A 20,635-nucleotide genomic window follows, 5' to 3' on the forward strand; every position below is an offset into this window, starting at 1 on the left:
TCGCCTCCCCCCCCTCCCCGGCCTTCCCGGGCCCCTGCCTGACTGCTAAGTCCGAGGACATTGCGCCCGGAGACCCTCACTCAGACCCATGCAGGCGATGAGCAGGCGGCGGGCAGACACCCCGCCTGCCCTTGAGCATCCCCAGGCCTCCTTGCCTAAATAAGGGAGCCGCAGCTGGAGCGAGCCAGCTGGCCGCGGGGAGGGGCCTGCGGCTAGGCCAGGGCTTTCCGAGGGGCTGGGCCGCGGCCACCGCCGCAGGGCCCCGAGCCCGCCGATTGGGCCTGCAAGGCTGGCCCCGGGCTGCCGGGGGAGGGCGGGCCGCTCGCACACGGGGATCCCCTGGTTGGAACTTCGCGCTCAGGGACCTCTCTTTGATCCCGCAGCTAGGAGGCCGCAACTGCTGTCAGAATGTCCCTCTCTGTGCGGCTTCTCTGCAGAGCCCCACAGAGGGCTGTGTGTGTGTGTGTGTGTGTGTGTGTGTGTGTGTGTGTGTGTATGTGTGTGTGTTGGGGCAGGGGGCGTGCCTCTTCTAAATTTCACCCTCCCTTATTTAATTAAGATCTCTGCTGGTCTGGGACCTCCAGATTGTTTTGCTTTTCCTATTTCCAGGGTCTCCCTTGACCCCGGACTCGTCTTCGCAGGGCCCAGGCCTTGCCCGGGTCACCCACAATAGGCACTGAGCGCATGCTGTGTGTACCAAGCTGGTGCTCGGCGTGGTGGGGAACCAGGGCATAAGGACCGGCCTTTTCCCTTCAAATCAGGTTTCTTAGCCGCTAATCTGGGGTGGGGGTGGAATCCCTTCCCCCCTCCCGGCCGCCTACAAGCCGGCCATCACACCTGTCCTCACGGTTCCCCCTGCCTAAGGGTCCCTTCCCCCTCTTCGGGGCGCGCGAGTCCCGGGGGCTCCTTGGCAGAGCAAGGGGCTGGCGCTGGGGGAGCACTCGGCGCGACTCAGCCAATGGGAAGGGCAGGCGCGAGCGGTGGGAGGGGGGAGAGGGCGGCGCTGCGGGCGCGCGGCAGGCGGGAGGGGGCCGGGAGGCGGGGGCCGGAGCCGGAGGGGTGCGCGCCGCATTAACCCTTCCGCGGCCGGGCCGAGCCGCAGGCGCTGCCCGAGCCGCGGGCGCCGGAGCGGCTGTCGGCGCGGCGGCAGGCGGGAGCCAGGAGCCCGGGGCTCGGGCTGGCGGAGCGCAGCGCGGGGACGCGGCGGAGCTGGCCCCGCGGCTCGGCGGGGGCCGGCAGACAGGTGTGCCGGCGGCGGGCGGCTGGCGCTCAGGCGGCTCCAGGCCGGGCCCGGGGTCCGGAGCTGGGAGCCGGGAGCCGAGCGAGGACCCGGCGCCCGCAGTCCAGTCTCGGCCCCGCCCGTGCTCGGCTTGGCCGCGGGGTGCGGGGACCACGGCCCGGCCGGGCCACCCGAAGCCTAGTGCTGGGCCGGGTCGGGCCGGGGTGGGTGGGTGCCCGCCCGGCCCGCCCATGGGCTCAGGATGCCGGTGCGGAGGGGCCACGTCGCGCCGCAGAACACCTTCCTGGACACCATCATCCGCAAGTTTGAGGGCCAGAGTGAGTGGGGGAGGGGGCTGGGCGGGGAGGGGGCTCTGGGGGCGGGCCGAGCTCTTCCGAGTGTGGATGGGGGGGCGTGCCCGGGCCGAGTCCATCGCCAAGTGCGAGTCAATGGAGCCTGGTGGGCCCCAGGCTCTAGCGGGGGGCGGCTGGGGCAAGGCTTGGTGCACCGGGGCCGTGGGCATCGGGCCAAAGGGCTTGGGGCGGGAAGCTCAGCTCAGGCTTTTGGGATCAGAGAGTGTGTGTGACACGCCGAGTGTGCAGGGAAGGGACGTGGGATGGATTGTGCAGGTGTCCCCAACTCTGGGTGCCTGGACGTGGATGGGGCTGTGTGCAAGGGCATAAGAGTGTGTATGACCCAAACCCTGGGATCCCGAGAGTCCAGCGGGCACACTGATCTTGCCAGATCTTGACTGTGTTATGCCTGAGGGACTAGAAAGCCATGGATGCAGGGTCAGCCCATAATCTCCTCTTGTGTGTGTGCCGTGTGTATGACCCCGAGCCCATGTGTCACCCACGAGTTAGACCCTGTATGGGCGGTGGGGTGGTGCCTTTGACAAGGCTGTGAGCTTGTGGGGTCTGTGGAGACAGGGTGTCCTGGTGCTAGAGCTGGGCTTTGAGGGTAACCAGCTCCCTGTGGTACCCTCAAGTTGTGGTTTTCTTGCCCTGGGCACTGTCACCTAATTCCCTTATGGGGACCGGGACTACAGCACCCCTAATGCCTGCCTGATAGGGAGGCTTCTAGAAGGGTCCCAGATTAGGCAAATGTCCTGGGTGTGGGTTTGCACCCAAGCAGCATTCATGTGCCTGTCCCTAAGGCTGCATGAGCCACAGTGGGTGTGACTGCCAAGGGCCCTGGGAGTTGGGAGAGGATGACATTCCTTGCCCATGACCCTGTGAGCACAGGACAACGCGTGCTTGTAACCGTGGTGGCGGGAAGGAGGGGTCATTCCAATGGTCAGTATTGTGTGAAGCTGAGGAACAAGATGATCCTGAGGGGGTGGAGACAGTGACACTGGTTGAGGGCCTCCCTGAGAGGTGGGGGTGGGCCCAGGGGGAGGCTGTGGGCGGGCCCATGGGGAGGTTGCGAGGGGTATGGGGGAGAGCTGGCTTCTAGCCCTACCTTTGCCACTGACTGCCATGTGACCTTGAGTGACTCTTCCCTCTTTGGGTCTCAGTTTCCAGGTCTGTGGAGGAGGGGCAGGCTTTCTGTCCCATCCCTGTATTCCAGGATCTCAGTGAAGGGTGTGTGTGGGGGTGGGGCATGCCTTCGAAGAAACTTCCTCTTCTCTCGGAGGCCTGGGACAGAGGACAAGGGGTGATTTTTCTTCTATGAAGCTGAGGTGTGTGGCTGGGCCTCTGGACTGCCTTGGACTGTGGCAGAGCTGGAGGCTGAGTTAGGGGGTCTTTTCAGGTGACAGGAAGCCCTGACGTCTGGAACTGATGGCTGTCTAGGAGGTCTGGGGGTGCTTGGGAACTGGCCAAAAGATGACCCAGTTCCAAAAAGCAACTTCCTGGGGGCCAGGGGAAGGGAGAACTGAGAAAGGTGGGAGGAGGCCAAGTCCCAATGGCCTGGGCCTACCTCAGGGTACCCTGCTGCAGCCCATCCTTGCACGTAGGATTGCCTAGGGCTGTAACCTGAGGGCTTTGCCTGCTGGGGAGGGAAGGGGAAGAATTCCAACTGCTACTGAAAGCCCCAGCATTAAAGGCCAAAGTGGCCAGAAACTTCTGTTTAGAAAAAGCTCTTATCCCAGGAGCATCTTGCCTGGCACAAGTGAGGCTGCTGCCTGCCTGCTGCTCACTCGCCAGCCTGGCTCTTGGGGCAGGCCTGTAGTCGGCGAGCCAAGTCTGGCCGAAATGGAACCATGGGGGTGCTCATCCTGGATGAGGCCAAACTGAGGAGGGCCTCACATCCCTGGGCAGGTCCCCTATCTTGGGTCTGTTTTCCTACAAGTGGGGCCAAAGTCTCAGGCCCCTCCCAGGCTCCAGGTATTTCCAGGGTTTGGAGCTGCAGGTCCCTGTCTTTGCTTCCTATGACCTTGGGTTTCTGCCTGTGACCCTCAGCTTATTCTTCTGCCTCTGCCAGACCAAGGTTCAAAAGCTGGCTCTGTCCTTTACAAGCTGCAAGACTTGGGCATGGTGCCGAACTTCTCTGGAGTCTTGGTTTCTTCATCTATAAAAGGAGGATAATGACACCTACCTTATGGGGTTGTCAGAGGACCAAATGAGATGCAGCGTCCTAGGTGTTCAACGTGTAACTTCCCTCATCCTCTCTGGCACACCCACCCCTCAGCTCCTGACTGTCCTTGCGGGGTGGGGTGCAGAAGTTCCAGGGGTTACTGACCTGGTAGGATCCTCAGATAATTGGGGAGTGATTTTCTAGGGAGCCTCAGGATAAGGAGTGGCTCAGGGAGCGCCCCCCAGTCTGGAGAGCAGGGAAATTAAAAGCAGAATCCAGTGCAATCCGGTGCAAAGGGAATCCTGGCCGCCATCTCTGGCCTTTCCCAGGCTCCCTCTCTAGGCCCAGTGTTTATCCCTCCGCTGCGGCTGCTGACACGCGTTGCTGACACCCGCCAGGCTGGCCTCAGCCTCAGGCACGGAGGAGGCAGCAGGCTGCTGGCGGCCTGCCCGGGGGAAGCCACGCAGCCGGCCTGTGGTCCAGGCGGAGGAGGGGGCGCGCCGCGCGGCCGGACCAGGCCAGGCACCTGTATCGGGGCTCAGGCACAGCTGCCTTCACCCCCTGCTGGGGACCCCAGTCCCAGCCATGCTTCCTGTGGCGGGGAGTCCCCGGGCGGCTGTGTGTGAGTGGAGAATGTGGGGAAGGGCTGGGAGTCCCCGATGCTGGGGTCCCCGCTCACGCGCACTCTCCTCCCCGCCCCCCAGGCCGTAAGTTCATCATCGCCAACGCTCGGGTGGAGAACTGCGCCGTCATCTACTGCAACGACGGCTTCTGCGAGCTGTGCGGCTACTCGCGGGCCGAGGTGATGCAACGACCCTGCACCTGCGACTTCCTGCACGGGCCGCGCACGCAGCGCCGCGCTGCCGCGCAGATCGCGCAGGCACTGCTGGGCGCCGAGGAGCGCAAAGTGGAGATCGCCTTCTACCGGAAAGATGGTAGGCGCGGGCCGGGGCGGGGCAATGACGAGGGGCGGGGTCAAGAGGGGTGGGACCACGGCGAGGGGCAGGGTGCGTGGGGGGTGTGGGGGCGGCTGGAGAACGCAGCGAGCCCGGGCAATGTTCTGTGGGGGCGTGACGCGGGCTGGGGTCCTGCGGTGTGCCTGTGGGAGGCGCGGTTCTGGGGCCTGCACCTCACTCTGCTGAGATGGTTTTCAGGGGGACAAAGGAGTTGCTAGGCTGTGGATCTGGCTCCTCTGGTCCTTTTTTTCCCTGGGCAGGTGTGGGCACTTAGAGCAAGTTGGACTAGAGTTAGACCGAGCTGGGATGGCAGGTACATGCGTGGATGGAGGTTAAAGGTCAGGCTGGCAGTTGGGCGCTGACCTCCGGCCACAGGCCCCTAGCTGCCTTAGGGCAGTTGGTGCCAGGTGACAGGTCTGGGAGATGTCACGGAGGGACAGGAGGGCTGCAGGACTCTGGCTTTCTCTGCTGCCCCCCTCCTGCCCTGAGCTTCAACAGCACCTGGGGGAAGTGAGTGCCTCTCCTGCAACCTCAGTTCCCTTTGTCTCAGCTGTCGAGCGCCCTGCCCTGCCACCCTCTCCTGCGCCAGGTGTCTTTACTCAGCCACCGCCTTCCAGAACAGCTGCTCTGGGCTTCCGGAGAGCGGATAAACAGAGCCCGGGGTGGGGCTGCTCCCACACCGTGAATGCCCTGTTGGGGTGGGCTCTGGTCAGGGTGGGCAGAGCAGGAGGACTGGGGTCCCGCGGGCAGAATCCTGCTACAGAGGCAGCTCTAGAATGCGTGCAAACCTTGCTGCTTCCTAGCGTGTGTCCCATAAGCATTTGCTCAACGCCTGTGAGCCTGGCAGGCGCTAGGCTCTTGGAGATGGGCAGGACAGACGAGGCTCCTGCCCTCAGGGAGCTTGTCTGCTGTAGACAGTGAGCACACTCTGTTTTCTGTGTGGGACCAGGCCAGCCAGCCCCATGTACCAGCCCTGTGTGCTCAAGGTTGTCTGGGGTGACCCTGCAAAGCCTTGCATCCTCCGGGCTGTGCTTTTGCAGGCGTGCACAGTCTGTGGCATCACTGGACAGCACTAGAGCGGGCACGGTCCCTGCCTCCTGTGGAAGAAGGTTTGCTCACAGCTAATCAGGATTCCAACTGGCAGGAGGCAGGGGCTATGAGGCTAGACTCAAACCCTGAAGGCAGTGGGTGGTTTCTAGGGGCTAGACACTGGGTCAAATGCTTTACTTCTCTTATCTCATGCACTCTTCACAACGCAGGGAAGTAGACACTACTATTGTCTTCATCTTGGGGGATGAAGAAACTGAAGTTCACACAGTCACATAGCTAGAAAATAGCAGTTGGGAACGGAGCCCACATCTGTCTGACCAGAGCTCTGTGCGCTGTGTTCTGTTACATATTGAAAACGATACCAGATAGTTACAGGTCTATCTGTACGCTGTACATTATCTCATGTGAAATTTTACTTTAAAAGTTTGCCAACCACAGGTGTAATGAAGGGACTACGAACCCGTAAGTCCTGGGTTTGTGTCTAAGACGGTGCTGGAAATTATACACTATTGGACAAGTTGGTTGACTTCCCTGGGCCTTTTTCTACTTCTGGGGTAACGTGTCTCACTTCGGACCTTCACAAGGGTGCTGGGCTTTCATAGAGAGTGCCTGCCACGGGCCGTCCTCTGTAAACACGGTGCCAGTTCCACTACGGATGTAGCTGTGCTGGGGATTTGGCCTCTTGGCAGCAGAGGCCGAGGGCTCTTCCCTTTGGCTGTGGTATGTGTGGAGTGCTCTTAGGCGGAGCTGGACCTCCCTCCTGGTCTAGGCTGGTCCCTTCTGGAGAGGATGACCATGGGCCCCCTTCTGCAGAAGAGTTATTGTGGGATCACCTAATCCAATCCATTCGAGTTGCAGGTGGAAGGATAGAGAAGCAGAGGTCTGATGACCAGTGAATCAGTGGAAGGAGTGGGATTAGAACCCAGGTCCCCGGCCCAAGTTCAAACTTGTCCCCTCTCCAGGTTACAACTCCAAAACATGGGGCTGTGACCCAGAAAACTCTATGCCAGCCATCTCTGTCTGTCCCCTTCTTCACTCTCATCTAGTTTCCATGGGGCTCAGGTGTCTCCTGTTGGCCAACAGGCTGGCCTGGAGCTCAGCCACCTAGGACCCCATGTATCCTGGCATTCTAGGCCTGGGGTGATGCAGACAGATTTCCTCAGCCTCCACTTCTTCTGCCTTGAAACACTCCGTCCCTCCTGTGGTCCCGGGGCCTGGCTTGGGCTGCATGTGTGCATGCCTGTGTGTGTACTCACACATGGGTGCAGTAGGGAGGTGGAGGTGAGGAATGCCTGTGCCACCCCTTGTTTCTGTCCAGGCCTTTCTCAGGGTCTCTGCCTGGGCCAGCCCCGGGTAGGGGGGAGCTGGGCAGGAGGTGGAGCCTTCTGCTGGCAGGCGCCGCCGTGGACAGCTGTGCTGTGTTGGTGCCTCTAGCCTTGCTCTGCGCAGTGTCAGGGCCTGGAGCCAGACAGCCCCATTATTTAGTTGCTGGGACTGCTGGGAGGTGGGGATGCTAGACTAGGGGAGTGTGGGCTGAAGGGAGAGACACGAGGTGCCTGGGGCTCACTAGCCCTGTGCCCCTTGAAGTCAGGCCTGGGATTAAGGTGGAATTGGGGCTAGAGCCCAGTGGTGTGAGGCTGGCTGGTGGTAACATCCCCACAAGGCCCTGGGGAGGCACCCCAGGCAGCAGGTGCTGGCTGTGTCCACACCTGTGCTCCCACATCGCTATGGGGGCTGTGGCTCCTCCTCTGCCAGTCCTCACAGAGTCCCTTCTCTCTGTCCCCTGCATCCTCTCTGCTCTTTGTTTCTGCCTCTGCTCCCTGCTTCCCTGCCACTGTGCTCAGCCAGCCTGACTGTGCCCACCTTCTCGGCTCCTCTCCTGCTCCGCACATCTCCCTGCCTTTGTCTCCTGCCTGCCTGGTTGACTCTCTGTCCCTTGGTCTTTATCTCCTCTCTGGTGCCACCCCCTGTCTTCTTCCCTCGCCTCAGCATCCCGGAGCCTTGCTCCTTGCCTCTCCCCCTCTCTCCCATTGTCCCCCACCCCTTGGAGCCTCTATCTGGAAGGCTCTGTCTGACTGCTCATACCTCCGACTGGCCTGGCCTGGCTCCATGTCCCTGTGTCCCCGGGAGCTTGTGCGTGGGTGGGGACGGGGGTGTCTCTGGAGAAGAGTCTATTGGCTTCTCCACTCCAGCTGCAGGCCGGTTGCCATGGTAACAGGGTCAGAGGGCCCCCACTGCAACAGCTGATGCTGTGGCTGTTGGGAGGGGGTGGGGACCTGCTGTCCAGGCCTGCTCCCCAGTGCACTGTGCCCAGGGCCTCAGAGGTGGCTCCACACCCAGTGGGCTTCTGTCCTTGGCCTTGGACCCCAGCCTCCCAGGTGCTCCGGCAGGCCTCAAGCCTCAGACTGCCTTGAAATCCTCAGTACCTCCTGTGATCAGCCCCACTCCTCTGGGCCTCCTGCCCTTCTCCATCCCCCAAGGCCATCTGTCCTGTCTTCTTCCTCGCCTTCCTTATCCCTTCCTGTGCCCATTCCTTTAAATCAGATGCCCTGCTCTGTCACCACCACGCCTCACCTTCTCCCTCATGGCTGACCCCTCCCCAGCTCAGACACCCACTCTTTGCTTCTTTTCAGCCGCCTAGGTCTGAGCTGGGGATGAAAGAAGCTTTTCCTCGAAGGGAAGCCTTGAGGCTGGGAAGGCAGGTGGGACAGGGATTGGTGCGTAAGTGGGTTTTGTCTTCTTGAGATAGGAGGTAGACCAGAGTGATCCCAGAGGACAGGGCTTAGACACAGGAGCATTTTTCCTGTGGGACTGAAGCTATCAAGGGAGTGCCCTTCATCCTGGGGACAGGGATGTTCCTATCCTTTTGGCCAAGGCCTGGTGCAGCCTGGAGACAGGGCCAAGTGGGAGAATCTGCAGGGCTGCCAGATGCGGGCACAGGGGCCCGGGGGTCCGTGGGGGCCCTGCCTCCGAGCAAGTTGCCTCTTGCCCTATAGCACCTTCCCTCCACATTTCCCTTCTCCAGCTGGATCAGAGGCCTGTTGGAGGGGCTCCACAGGGGTCATTCCTGAGCTGTGGCTGTCTGTCCTGGTCTGCTGGGGCTGCAGTCTTCCCATCCCAGGCCTGCTCCAGCGGTGAGGCAAGCATGACACAGTTGAAGGGTGCTATCTACTTCTCCACCCACCCTGGGGTCTGGAGAGCGGTGGGAGGGCGGCTTCTCCGTGTTGCGTCTTCTGCAGCCCCCGGAGAGGAGCTATGTAAATATTTGTGAAGAGCTGTCTGGGATGGGAGCAGAGTTTGATGGTGGCCTTGGGCTCTGGGGAGGGGGGCCGTGGGGCAGCAGAAGGGCCAGCTTGGGGGTGTGCGATGCGGGGAGACTGGGCCTCTTCTCTGCCCAGAGGTGCCTTCCTGGGTGGGGTGATTTTGGAGGTTCCAAGAAAGCCCATCACGTGTCGGTATTTCCCTGAAGGGTTCCTGAAACCCCTCCCTTAGAGAACTTCTGCGTTTAGAATGCTCCTTTTTCTTTAAAAACACGTTGTCTCTCATTGCCCACTCCCAGTATAGAGACAAAAAGTATTTAGCCCTTTAGTGTGAGGGAGTTTAACAGAACTTCCCTCCGGACGTGGGCAGGAGGGCAATGGGAGTCAGGGTCAGTAGAGGAGGGAGGGGTGCTGGGACAGGTGATGAATGTGGGGGGCTCCCCTAAAGTCCCCTCCATCCCCTTAGTCCTGCCCATGGAGATCTCTATGCTGTGGCCTGTGGTTGGCCTCAGATAAACCCCTCTCCTTTTTGGGTGCTTGTCCAGGATGAGAAACACCTTTAGGAGCCAGGCAGCGTCTTCCCCTTGGCCCTCCGCCTCCTGCAGTGCTGGAGAAGTTTCCCTGTCTGTCTCCCCCCACCAGGCCTTGAACTCTACGCGGGTGGAGAACAGCCCATCTGCTTTGTTCTGTTGTATCTGTGTGCTCAGTGCACAGCGGGAGCTCGGCACATGTTTGCTGAATGAATGAATGAATGGGGTGGGCAGTGTGCTGTGTCGCAGGAGCCTTTCCTAGGAGTCAGGTGACTTGGCAGCAGTTTCCAGCTTGGTTACAGACTTGCTGTGTCTGGGAGTCCTCTAGCCTTGCTTCGTGTGGAGGACATTGTGGGGCACAGGAGCGTCTGGGGGCTCCCAGCTTCTTCACCCTCAGAGGTGGACTGAGGAGGATGGGGTAGGGGAACAGAGTCTTAGAGCTGCCACAGAGAGCACGGCTGAGGTGGGGGTGATGCCACCTGACCAGCAGCATAAGGCACTTTTTATTGTTGTGACTGCACTTTATAGTTTGCAAACTGGGGAGCCGTGCTTTACCTCAGATGGTCCTCATGGCCCTGGGAAAGGCAGGATTCCTCTCCAGCACTTTACGGGAGGGAAGTTCTTGCTTAGAAAGGCTGAGGCACTTGCCCAAGTTTACCCAGCTGGCGGGTGCCTGAGTGGGAACCCGAGCCTAGCTGTCTCCTCCCTGCCCAGCGTGGAATGCCGCTGCACCAGCTCTCTTGCCTCCAGAGAGCCCTCTCTGGGGCATGATGGGCTCAGGGCCTTAGGAAACTTGGATTTTAGCTGGGGTCTGCAAGCCTCCATTCCTCGTTTGCTAAGTGGAATCACAGCACCTGTCCCTGAAGCACTTTGGGGTGTGAGGGTGTTCTGGAATGAGATGACAGACACCCACAAAGCAGCGTGCAGTGCCAGAGCTCATTCTCCTCCCCATGAAGCAGGGTGTCACCTAAGTGGCTGCAGCTGCTAGCCCGTGCTGTTGCAATTGTGGGAAATGAGCCTGATCCAGGGCCTCAGCACCCCTGCTCCTACGGTGCACCCCACCCCACCCTGCACCCTGCCTGCCTCACCCCTCCCTCCCAGCAGGCTGCTGCTGGCCCCAGGTCCTGCCTCTCCCTCAAATAATTGAAACCACAGAATTTGTGTTACTGCTTTTCCTTTCTCTTTCATTGTATTCTTTCCTTTTCCCTTTTATCTCACTCTCCAGTCTCATTACCCTCCCCATAGGCAACCGTTCAAATGTACTTACTGTGAATGTGTTGCTTGCATATGTCCTTGCAAATGTGTATTTTGTCTGGATAGATGCATATAGATTTAATTTATGTAAATGATATTGTGCTATATGTTGTATTTTGGTGTTCGCTTTTCTTACTTGGGAATATGCTTTAAGTCCAGCTGGGTTGCTGTTCGACATCTTGTCTGTAGCTGTGTATTCTGCGGCATGTGGCTGCCGCGCTTCACCTGCCCACTCTCCCGGGGAGGGACCCCACAATGTCTCCAGCTCCCAGCCACCATACATGAAGCTATAGTGAATATCCTTGGACATGGTCTCTTCTGGACTTGGGTGAGGATGTCTGTGGGATACACGCCCGGGAGAGGAATTGCTGGATCGCGGGACATGTGGACACTTAACTAAGTACTGCCATGCCTGTCATCACCCTCCTTCTCAGAGCTCGAGATTCCCATACCCGCATATCTCTGCCACTCGTGACATTATCTACCTTTCTAAATTTTGCCAATCTAATAGGTGAAAGTGATTTCTTGTTGCTTTAACTTGCATTCCTTTGATTTCTATTGAGTCTGAGCATCTCTTAGGCCTGGTAGCCTCTTGGGCTTACTTTCCTGTGAATTGCCTGCTTATGCCCTTTGCTCATTTTAATTTTGATGTTGCTGTCTTTTGTCCTTGTTGATTTGCAGGGGTTGCTTGTGTACTCTAGAGATACAAATGCATACTGTGAAACGTTCAGTGTATTCCAGATTTTAATTCCTTATTGAACTGGAAAGAGATATTGCAAATATCTTCTCCCATTCAGTCTCTCTTCAATTTATCCAACAAAGGTACTTTACTTTGATGCAAACAAAGTCATTGATTTTTAGCTTTGTTTGTACTTTTGAAGTTTCTCAGGCTGCAGAGGGTCTCCATTTTCTTCTGTTCTCTTAATTGTTTTGCTGTTCTCAGTTAGGTCTATAATCTATCCTGAGACTACCTCGTATGTGGTGTCAAGTAGGGATCGAGTTTTATTTTTTCCATGTAATGTGCCAACTTTCCCAACGCATCTAGTAAACAGTCTGTTCTTTTCCGCTGAATTGTGGGGCAGCCTTTATCAGGTTAATCTCCCACATAGCCATGAGTCTGTCCCTGTGCTCTCTGTTCTGTTCCAAATATTTATTTACTGGCCCTTGCATTGATACTAGCTTAACAAAAACCTATAGCCTTCCATATGTCTTAGCGTCTGCTGAGGCAAATCCTCTCTCTTCATTCTGTTTTTTAAAGGTTGACATAGCTATTTGTGGATCTCCTTTGTTCTGCATAAACTTTATTTATTTATTTTTTGAGACGGAATCTTACTCTGTTGCGTAGGCTGGAGTGCAGTGGCATGATCTCGGCTCACTGCAACCTCTACCTCTTGGGTTCAAGCAATTCTCCTGTCTCAGACTCCCGAGTAGCTGGGATTACAGGTGTGCACCACCATACCTGGCTAATTTTTGTGTTTTTAGTAGAGACAGGGTTTCTCCATGTTGGCCAGGATGGTCTTGAACTCCTGACCTCAGGTGATCCGCCCTCCTTGGCCTCCCAAAGTGCTTGATTACAGGCATGAGCCACTGTGCCCGGCCTCCCTTTTTCTTCATAAACTTTAGAGAAAGTTAACTGAATTATTGGAAAGAAAATCCCCACTAGATTCTTGATTGGAATTAGTTTGGTTCTATAGATTAATTTGGGGAGAACTGACATCTTTGTATTTGTCCCACTCAAGAGCCTGGATTGTCTCTCCATTTACCAGATCAGTTCTGTATTTTTTGCTAGTTTAAAATTTTGTTTCCCTTTACCCTGATTCCAACAGGGTTCTTGTGCCTTGGTCAATTCCTAGAAACTTAAGGTTTTTGTTGCTATTGTAAAAGACGTATTGTTTTTGACTATATTTCCTAATTGCTGTGTAGAAAAATGCTTTATATTTTTGCAGGCTGATCTTGTTTCTCACAACCTTACTGAACTCTCTGATCTAATTAGTTCTAATTGTTTATCTGTTGATTTCTTGGTGGTCTCTAGGCAGGTGACCCCATCAACTGCAAATGATGCCAGTTTTCGCTGTTTGTTTGGATCATCGTCATGTGTTTTGATGCTCGAATGTTCCACCTGACTTTTTGGGGGTTTTTCATTGGCACTTGTATGTGTTTGTTGGTGCTTCACAGGGTCCTGTCTGTGTGTGGGCGGGGCAGGGGCAGCAAGTCGATGAGGAATTATAATTCTTGGGTTTAAGCTGTGGCTCATGGCAGAGCTGGAATTGGGACAGGGCTTTATCAAGGCCTTACCACGCTCTCTGGGGTATGCTAGGAGCTGAGACAGAGCACAGATCTAGAAGCCTACAGACCACTCACTAGAGGAGACCCCAGAGTGTCCCCTGGTGGACACTGGCAGCTGTGTGCACCTTCACTGCCCTGTGGCAAGCTGTGTGTGGGGTCACAGTGAAGGGGGGCTGAAGGGGACTGAGGCTCAGAAGTCTCACACCTGGTGCAGTTCCTGCTTTTGCCGCCTTCCCTTGGGTTCCTGGGTGGTCGACCTCTGTGTTCCATGAAAACCGATGACCACGTTGAATTTTGCTTCATCAAAAAGGCACCTTAATTCCCATGGTTGCTCCGTCTGCTGTCCAGACTCAGGCTGGAGGGCACCACGGGCTTGAAATGGGCAAATTCTGTTGTGACAGGGTGGGCTGTGCCCCTGGATCTGGAAAGGAGCTGAGAGGGTCTGTCCCCACCTGTCATGACTGCAGATCACCACCCCTGAGTCCACCCTCAGTTCTTCTGCAACTGCCAGTCCTGCCCTGGCCTCAGGGCTCTGACCCAGGTGGACGGGGAAGCCCGGCCAGTGTACAGTGGCCTTCTGGACGAGGGGCATTGTTTGGAAGAGTTTTCCAAGAGCAGCGTCCATGTGGGTCAGACGGAGCAGTCAAGGAAACTTTTCTAGAGGGGGTCCTAGAAGGCTGGGGAGGAGCTGGAGGGAAGAGGAGTGGGGGCCATGGGGAGCAGGAGGGAAGGGGTGAAGCTGGGGTGCAGCTGCCCAGGACTCACGTGCCTGTGCAGGGATCTGTGGAGAGCTGCTTCCTGGCATCAGCGTGCCCTTGTTTCACCTTCCCAGGCTTCTCAGCAGGAGGGCAGGGGGTGGGACTTCCAGTTCGTGCACCACCGGAGAGGCAGAGCCGGGCCCCAGAGCTTTAGAGAAGCTAGAGGACAGAGATCTTCTGAGGCCATTGCCATGGTCTGGGGCAGAGATGGCTCAGTCATGCCACATGCAGTGGATTTGGGTGGGTCTAGAAGACTACAGAGGCCCCTGAGACCCTATAAATGATCCCATAGATTGCTGGCTGGGTCTCAGGCTGGAAGGGGTGGTGGAGGAGTCTGTCTGGAGATGCTGCTTCTGTGGGGTCAGGGTCTGAGCTTGGGGCCCCTCAGCCTTGCCCTGCATTTCCCAGATCCTGGAGGCAGGAGCTTAGGACTGGTCTCTCTCATTTACCACACACACGCGCGCATGCACATGCACACACACTCTCTCTCCCTCTCTCTCTCTCTCTCTCCCTCTCTCTCTCATTCACTGGTTGGCCTTTCAGGCTCCCTAACTCTGTCCCCTGGGCCTGCAATGTCCCTGGCCTTTCCTAGGCCCCTGGCTGCCCATGAGAGCTGTGTTAGTGACACGGTGGCCCCCTGCCAGGAGCGGCTCCTGCTGCATCTTCCTGTCGCCGCCACCAGGCTAAATATAACCTGACACTGCACAGCCCTGGGCGGCTGCTCCGGAGACAGCTTCTCTGCCTGGGGGCGGACAGGCCGACTGGAGCCCCAGCCTCCTGCCCTCAGCGTGACTTTGGGCCTGCCCTGGGCACAATTCCTCCTGCTCCGAGCGAGGCAGGGAGGTGACCAGGTTGAGGATGGCTGCCTCCCTGAGGTCACCTTCCCTGCAGGGACCCAGCACCCCGCCTTGTTAGAGCTCTGGATGCTTCCACAAAGCCATCTGTCATCTCATCTGGCACCCAGTGCAGGAATCACTTGTCCCCGCAGTACCCGCAGGGAGCCTGAAGCTCAGGGAGGTGGGTGACCTGCCCACAGCCAGAGCAAAATAGAGGGAGCCCAGGAGCCACCATGGCTGGGGCAGAGTGGCTTGGCTCCCCGGGGCTCCTCCACCTGTCTGGCTTGTTCCCTCTTCTTCCCTCTTGCCCCATGCATCGAACTGGGGTCCTGTTGGATGGGTGGTTCACTGGGGGCAGGTGCCAGGCGTGTCTTGTTGGTCATGGTGGCTCAACACTTCGCGTGCATGGATGTGCTCAGTGATTTGCAGAGGGCTGGGAGGAGCTGCCTGGGAAGAAGCTGTGATGACATCTCATTTACAGAGGAGCGCATGGAGACTCTGACCCCAGAAGGTGCCCAAGGCCACTCAGGGCCATCTGCAGCCTCTTTTTCCCCACCTGGTGCTGACATGGGAGATAAGGCCTGTCCCTGCCACAGCCAAGTGTGGCTCCTGCCTGGGCCCTGGTCTAGGCCAGCGGTGCCCAGAGGTAGGGAATTGGGTGGAGCCCCTGACCTCAGATGGGTTGGGATGCTGGGCAGGGACAGTGCCCCCCACCCCAGGTAGATTGCTGGGTGTGGATTGGCACCAAATGAAAGCAAGTCGGCGTTGTGTTCTGAGAAATGATGGTCACCTTCTGTGGCAGCAGGATGGCGCTGTACCTGCCGTTCCGGGATGTGTCCAGGCCTGGCTCTCCTGCTCTGCACTGAGCTGCATGGCCTCTGGAGGCCTGCTGGGTGGTTGGCCTGCCTGCCTCACCCGGGCCATTGGGCCCAAAGGCATGGGGGTTCTAAGGAACCATGGAGCCTGTGCAGGGATGGTTGCGTCCATGGGTGCCTCCCCTTTCAGAGGGCCCAGGAAACAGGTCTGGGCCAGGCAGGGGGTACCTTCTCACCCAAAGTGAGGTGTCTTCAGTCAGCTCTGGGGCTGAGGCTGGGGTGGGAGTGGGGTTGGGGCTGGGGCTGGGGTGGGAGTGGGGTTGGGGCTGGGGCTGGGGTGGGAATGGGGTCAGGGCAGAGTATTCTGGCATCAGCCACATGAGCCAGGCTGGCCCTGGGGCCTCTCATTGCTAAGCTTCTTCCACCCTTGTTTGCCTCTCTTCTGTCTCAAGCTTATGGAGACCTCAAGCCAGGCTCTGAGCTTCACATATCTTAGGCCGTTTCACCCCCACAGCCCTGGGGGGTGGGCAGGATCACCCTGTGTTGCAGATGAGCGCCCGGGGGCTCTGGGCTGGTAAGTGACTGGCCCAAAGTCATTCTAACGCAATGTGCAGAGGCCACTTGACTCCACAGCCCATGCCCCCTCCCTTTGAGACTGGGAACTCTCTCCCCTGTTGCACCCCCTCCACCCTCCTTGTCTGTCCTGGCTGCCCCCTGAGTGCTCCAGTGCTGGCTGCCTCGGGAGCGTGGGCTATGCCTGCCACGGAGTGGCTCTCAGCGGAACTGCAGCCTGCAGCAGCTGGGTCCTTCGTCTCTGTCCTGGGGAGCTGAGCCACTGGCAGGAGCCAGGGCGAGTAGGAGGGAGAAGGGAGCAGAGCGAGGGCCTAGGGGTCTGGAGTAGGTGGGCACCGGGGCAAGTGAAGGCACTCCCACCCCCCCCATAACCCAGCCAGTGGTGGGATGGCATCTGGCTGGGAGGCCTGGCTGAAGAGCTGGGAGCAGGTGATGTGGCAGTTCACAGAAGCCCCAGCCGACCCGGCAGGGTGGTCAGAGGCAGTGCCTCCAAGAGCCCAGGCCTATCTGGGGCCCTACTTTCCTTCCTTCCACATCCCCTTGACGATTGCTAGATCTCCCCCGCCTTGGCCCCTGCCTTCGGGCAGGGCTCCAATTCACATTTTTGGAATAACCAGGCCTTTGACAGGGTTATTTTGAAAGGAAAAATTTCTTGAATCTCGACAAAGGAAGAGGACCAACAGACACTCCTCTCTCTCTCTCTCTCTCTCTCTCTCTCATGTGTTTAAGTGTGAGGCACAGGCTTGTGCTGCAAGGTGGTATATACCTAGAGTTTCTGTGACCCTGGCGAGGGGTTTTGAGATGTGGGGTCCAGGACTGGGTGGGCTTCAGAATGCCATTCTGGGCTCTCTTGCTGAGCAGCTTGAGCTGAAGAGGGAACGGGGTGCTGAGGTCTCAAGGTTGGAATTTCCGGGGCCCTGTGCTGGGGACAGAGCCTCCAGCCTATTCTGAAGGTTGGGTTCATCTTGGCTCCAGACTCTAGGTTTCTCTGAGGCAAGCTCCCTGGTGAGGACTTAGGTTCGAGGGCCTGGCTGGCTGTGGTCCCTGGGGTGGGTGCTGGGTCTCCAGGGCTAAGGCTTCCTGGTCTCCGGCCTCTCTTCAGTCCTGGTGAGGCGCATCCCTGTTCAGGCCGCTGCCGGCCATCACCATATTAGGGCATAAACTCCAGGCAGGCTGTCTGGGTGCCAAATGGTCTCCAGCTGGGCCCAGCCCCCTGCAGCTTCCAGCACCACAGCTGTGTGTCAGAGGCCGGAGGTCAGGGGACAAGAGTGGCTGCTGCAGGGAGACCCAGACAGAGCCCCGGAGCTCAGGGCCCTTGGGCAGAGCTGTGAGGGTCTGGGATGTGGTGAGTGGAAGGGCTGTGGGGTGGGGCAGAGAGCCCCTTCACCTAGTGCCATCCTGTTTAAGCTGGTTTCAGAGGACCTCGTTTCCCTAGATGAATCCCCAGCTGGTTAGAATCCCTGAGCCTGGCCAGCATCTGCTGTGCATCAGGCCCTTTCCACCTGGCCTGCTCCCTGCCTCCCCAGCACACAGCCCCTTGGCCTCACTGACAGGCTTCAAGCACCAGCTCCAAGTCCCAGGGGTGGCGCCGCCTCCAGGTTGCCGGCCTCTGTTGCTGGCCTCTCCCTTGACTCATAGCACCACCACCATCGCCCCTGCTGTGTGTTTGAGATCAGGAGTAGGGGTAAGCCAGGGAGGTTCTGGGAGGTAGAAAGGTGAAGAGAGGCTGGGTATGGTGGCTCACACCTGTAATCCTCGCAGTTTGGGAGGCTGAGGCGGGCAGATCACTTGAGGCCAGGAGTTCGAGACCAACACAGTGAAAACCCCGTCTCTATCAAAATATACAAAAGTCAACTGGGCATGGTAGCCTGCAGCTGTAGTCCCAGCTACTTGGGAGGCTGAGGCAGGAGAATCCCTTGAACCTGGGAGGCAGAGGTTGCAGTGAGCCAAGATCATGCTGCTGCACTCCACCCTGGGCGACAGAGTGAAACCCTGTCTCAAAAAAAAAAAAAAAAAAAAAAGAAAGGGAGGCTGGGTTGCTAAGATGGAGCGGGACTGCATGGTTCATCACCCTCGCCTCTCCCCCATGCCTGCAGCCTCCCTGTCAGCATGGCCTGTCACTGACACAACCAGTCAGTGCTGGCCCCAGGGCCTATGACTCTAGGCGTTAGGCACTTCGGTGGGGACGGGAGACACTGGGAGGCAGAGAAGACAGCTGAGCAGAGGGGGAGCCGAGAGGAAGGAAGAGGCTCCCTAGGGAGAGTGGGAGATGAGGAGCCTGCCTGGTGGGTCCCTGGGGGGCCATAGAGGAGCTGGAGCGGAATGTTAACTGCCTTCTGGTTTCATTAGGGACTTCCTGCGAGCGGGAGGTTCTGAGCTTGGCCTTAGGTGGAACTGAGTGCTTGGCCTAAAAGGGGCTCCTTCAGAAATTGGCACGGGAGGGCGTGGGGCCCATGTGCTCAACAGGGAGCTGAGGGAGACCAGGTGCACTTGGCCTCGGGGACTGACCTCATCTGGTACAGGTCCTTTGGTGGACAGAGAGAGACTAGAAAAGAAAAAATCAAAGATCAAGAGAAATGTGAGGCGAGGTGAAGATGAAAGATATAGAAGCAGTGCTTCTTAGACTCTTTGGTGAAGGATCAGTTTTCTTTAATGCTAATATGTTATAGGCTGGTACATCTGTGAAATACAAGAGCACATGCGTGGATATTATGGCGATGCCAAATTGCTGTAAAGTTTTTGAAACTCTTGCTTTCAACGTCTGTCCTTATCTTGTGTGCTGACACAACGGCTGGTGCTGATCTAGAGAGAACAGAGACAGAGACAGATAGTAACAGCTAACCGTCTGTAGTGTGCAGCATACGCCAGGCATTGCCTAAGCACTCAGCATGTGCTGACTTGGTTAATCTTTATAACTCATGAGAAAAGAATTATATACACTATGTGTATCGCAACATCATTGTGTACCCCATAAATATGTACAATTATTGTATCAATTAAAAAGTTAAAAAAAAATTTTTAAAAACATTATTCTTCTTCCCATTTTATAGATAGAAAAAATGAGGCACAGGGATGTTAAATAATTTAGGAAAAAATGCATAAGTGATTAAGTAGCAGATCTGGGCTATGAACCCAGAGATCGTAGGCCTTAAGTCTGTGGACTTAAGCACTGTGCTACAGCGCCTCACGTGAGGGAAAGGCAGAGGTGCTGGGAGGATATGAGGAAATGAGATAGGGAGGAAATGGGATCAAAGAGGGGAAGAAGGATCATAGCCAGCATGAGAGAAGGTGCACCTGGGAAAGAGCTAGATAAATCACACAGGCAGAGAGAGGGGTAGGGGAGTCCAGTAGCAACAAGCTGGGGCAGACAGATTGAGGGGAGCCATAAGGGTGGCAGGCACATGGCCGGGTGGGGGATCAGAATGGGAGATCCTGGAGAGGAAGGGCCATATGGGGAGGCAGAAGTGGAAGGGTCCGCTTGGGCTCCAGGCTTTCTGCTCTGCCCACTGAGAGGGTGCCAAGGAGACTATGTTCTCCCACTCCACAGGGAGCTGCTTCCTATGTCTGGTGGATGTGGTGCCCGTGAAGAACGAGGATGGGGCTGTCATCATGTTCATCCTCAATTTCGAGGTGGTGATGGAGAAGGACATGGTGGGGTCCCCGGCTCATGACACCAATCACCGGGGCCCCCCCACCAGCTGGCTGGCCTCAGGTAAGTGTACTTGCTTTAGGGCAGGCTCAGGGGTTCGTGGTCTCACTTCTCTGGGGCTGTGAGCTGTCCAAGGTCAACACTGTGCAGGAAGGGAGGATGTAGTGGTTGGGTGGGGGGGTCCCTTTGGAGGTGGGAAGTGAACCCTGTACCCTGGCCCAGGATGGACATACGGGGGTGGAGTGGCAGGGCCCAGAATCACAGGTCCTTGGCATGGGCTAGCACCGTTTCCTTAGCCTCACCTGTTGGGCTTCCAATCCCAGCATTCCCTGGGAGTGGTCCTCTCTAGTCTGACTTGAGCAGCCCAGGAGTGGGGAACATGCGGGGAACATGACCACCTGGGAGCAGCTCCTTTGCACAGTAGGAAGCTGTGTCCCATGGACTCAGCTCTGTGTAGTTTCTGCCATCTGGTCCTTGTTCATGGACTGGCCAAGTTTCCTGGGGGTCCTGGCTAGCTGAGGAGAGGCTTTGAGGGAATGCCCACCTGGGCTGGACCATCCCCTTGACAACAAAGGCTCTGAGCCCCCTCCTCTGTCAGGACGCCCTCTTTGGCTTAATTTTAATCTTTCTCTCAGCATCATGACGAAAGTGCTCACCTCTTGGTTTCTCACGCTCTAAAATGACAGTGTCAGTAACACTGGCCCTGCCTATTCATCGGATGCCACCCCGAACGGCAGGGCCCCTGGCGTTGCTTCACCCACTTAGGCACAGGCCCTACCCACTGGCTATGTGACCTCCGGAGAGTGACATGACGCCTTTGTGTCCACACTTCCTCATGTCTAAAATGGGGACGCTGGCACCCAGCGGCCGGTGTGAGAGACAGGGATGATTTATGGAATCCGCCCTGAAGTGTCGCTTCAGATACGGCTTTT

At 57.4% G+C, this 20,635-nt stretch overlaps 1 protein-coding gene across 5 annotated transcripts in view; it reads left to right on the forward strand.

Annotated features, from left to right (window-relative positions):
* Positions 1 to 1,073: 1,073 nt before the first annotated feature.
* Positions 1,074 to 20,635, forward strand: part of KCNH2 (potassium voltage-gated channel subfamily H member 2) — a 33,343-nt gene continuing 13,781 nt past the window's right edge. For 3 of the 5 annotated variants that reach the window (XM_009204203.4, XM_021936419.2, XM_021936420.2), the window contains exons 1-3: positions 1,080 to 1,557; positions 4,441 to 4,671; positions 19,602 to 19,766. In XM_009204203.4, the coding sequence (XP_009202467.1) occupies positions 1,482 to 1,557; positions 4,441 to 4,671; positions 19,602 to 19,766 (472 nt within the window). In that variant the 5' untranslated portion in view covers positions 1,080 to 1,481. Of the gene's footprint in view, positions 1,558 to 2,656; positions 2,901 to 4,440; positions 4,672 to 19,601; positions 19,767 to 20,635 lie in introns of those variants that run through there. The other 2 variants (XM_003896857.5, XM_031665029.1) reach the window with 2 other exon arrangements.

Source organism: Papio anubis, chromosome 4 (genome assembly GCF_008728515.1).
Source record: "Papio anubis isolate 15944 chromosome 4, Panubis1.0, whole genome shotgun sequence".
In the NCBI taxonomy this organism is placed as follows: Eukaryota; Metazoa; Chordata; class Mammalia; order Primates; family Cercopithecidae; genus Papio; species Papio anubis.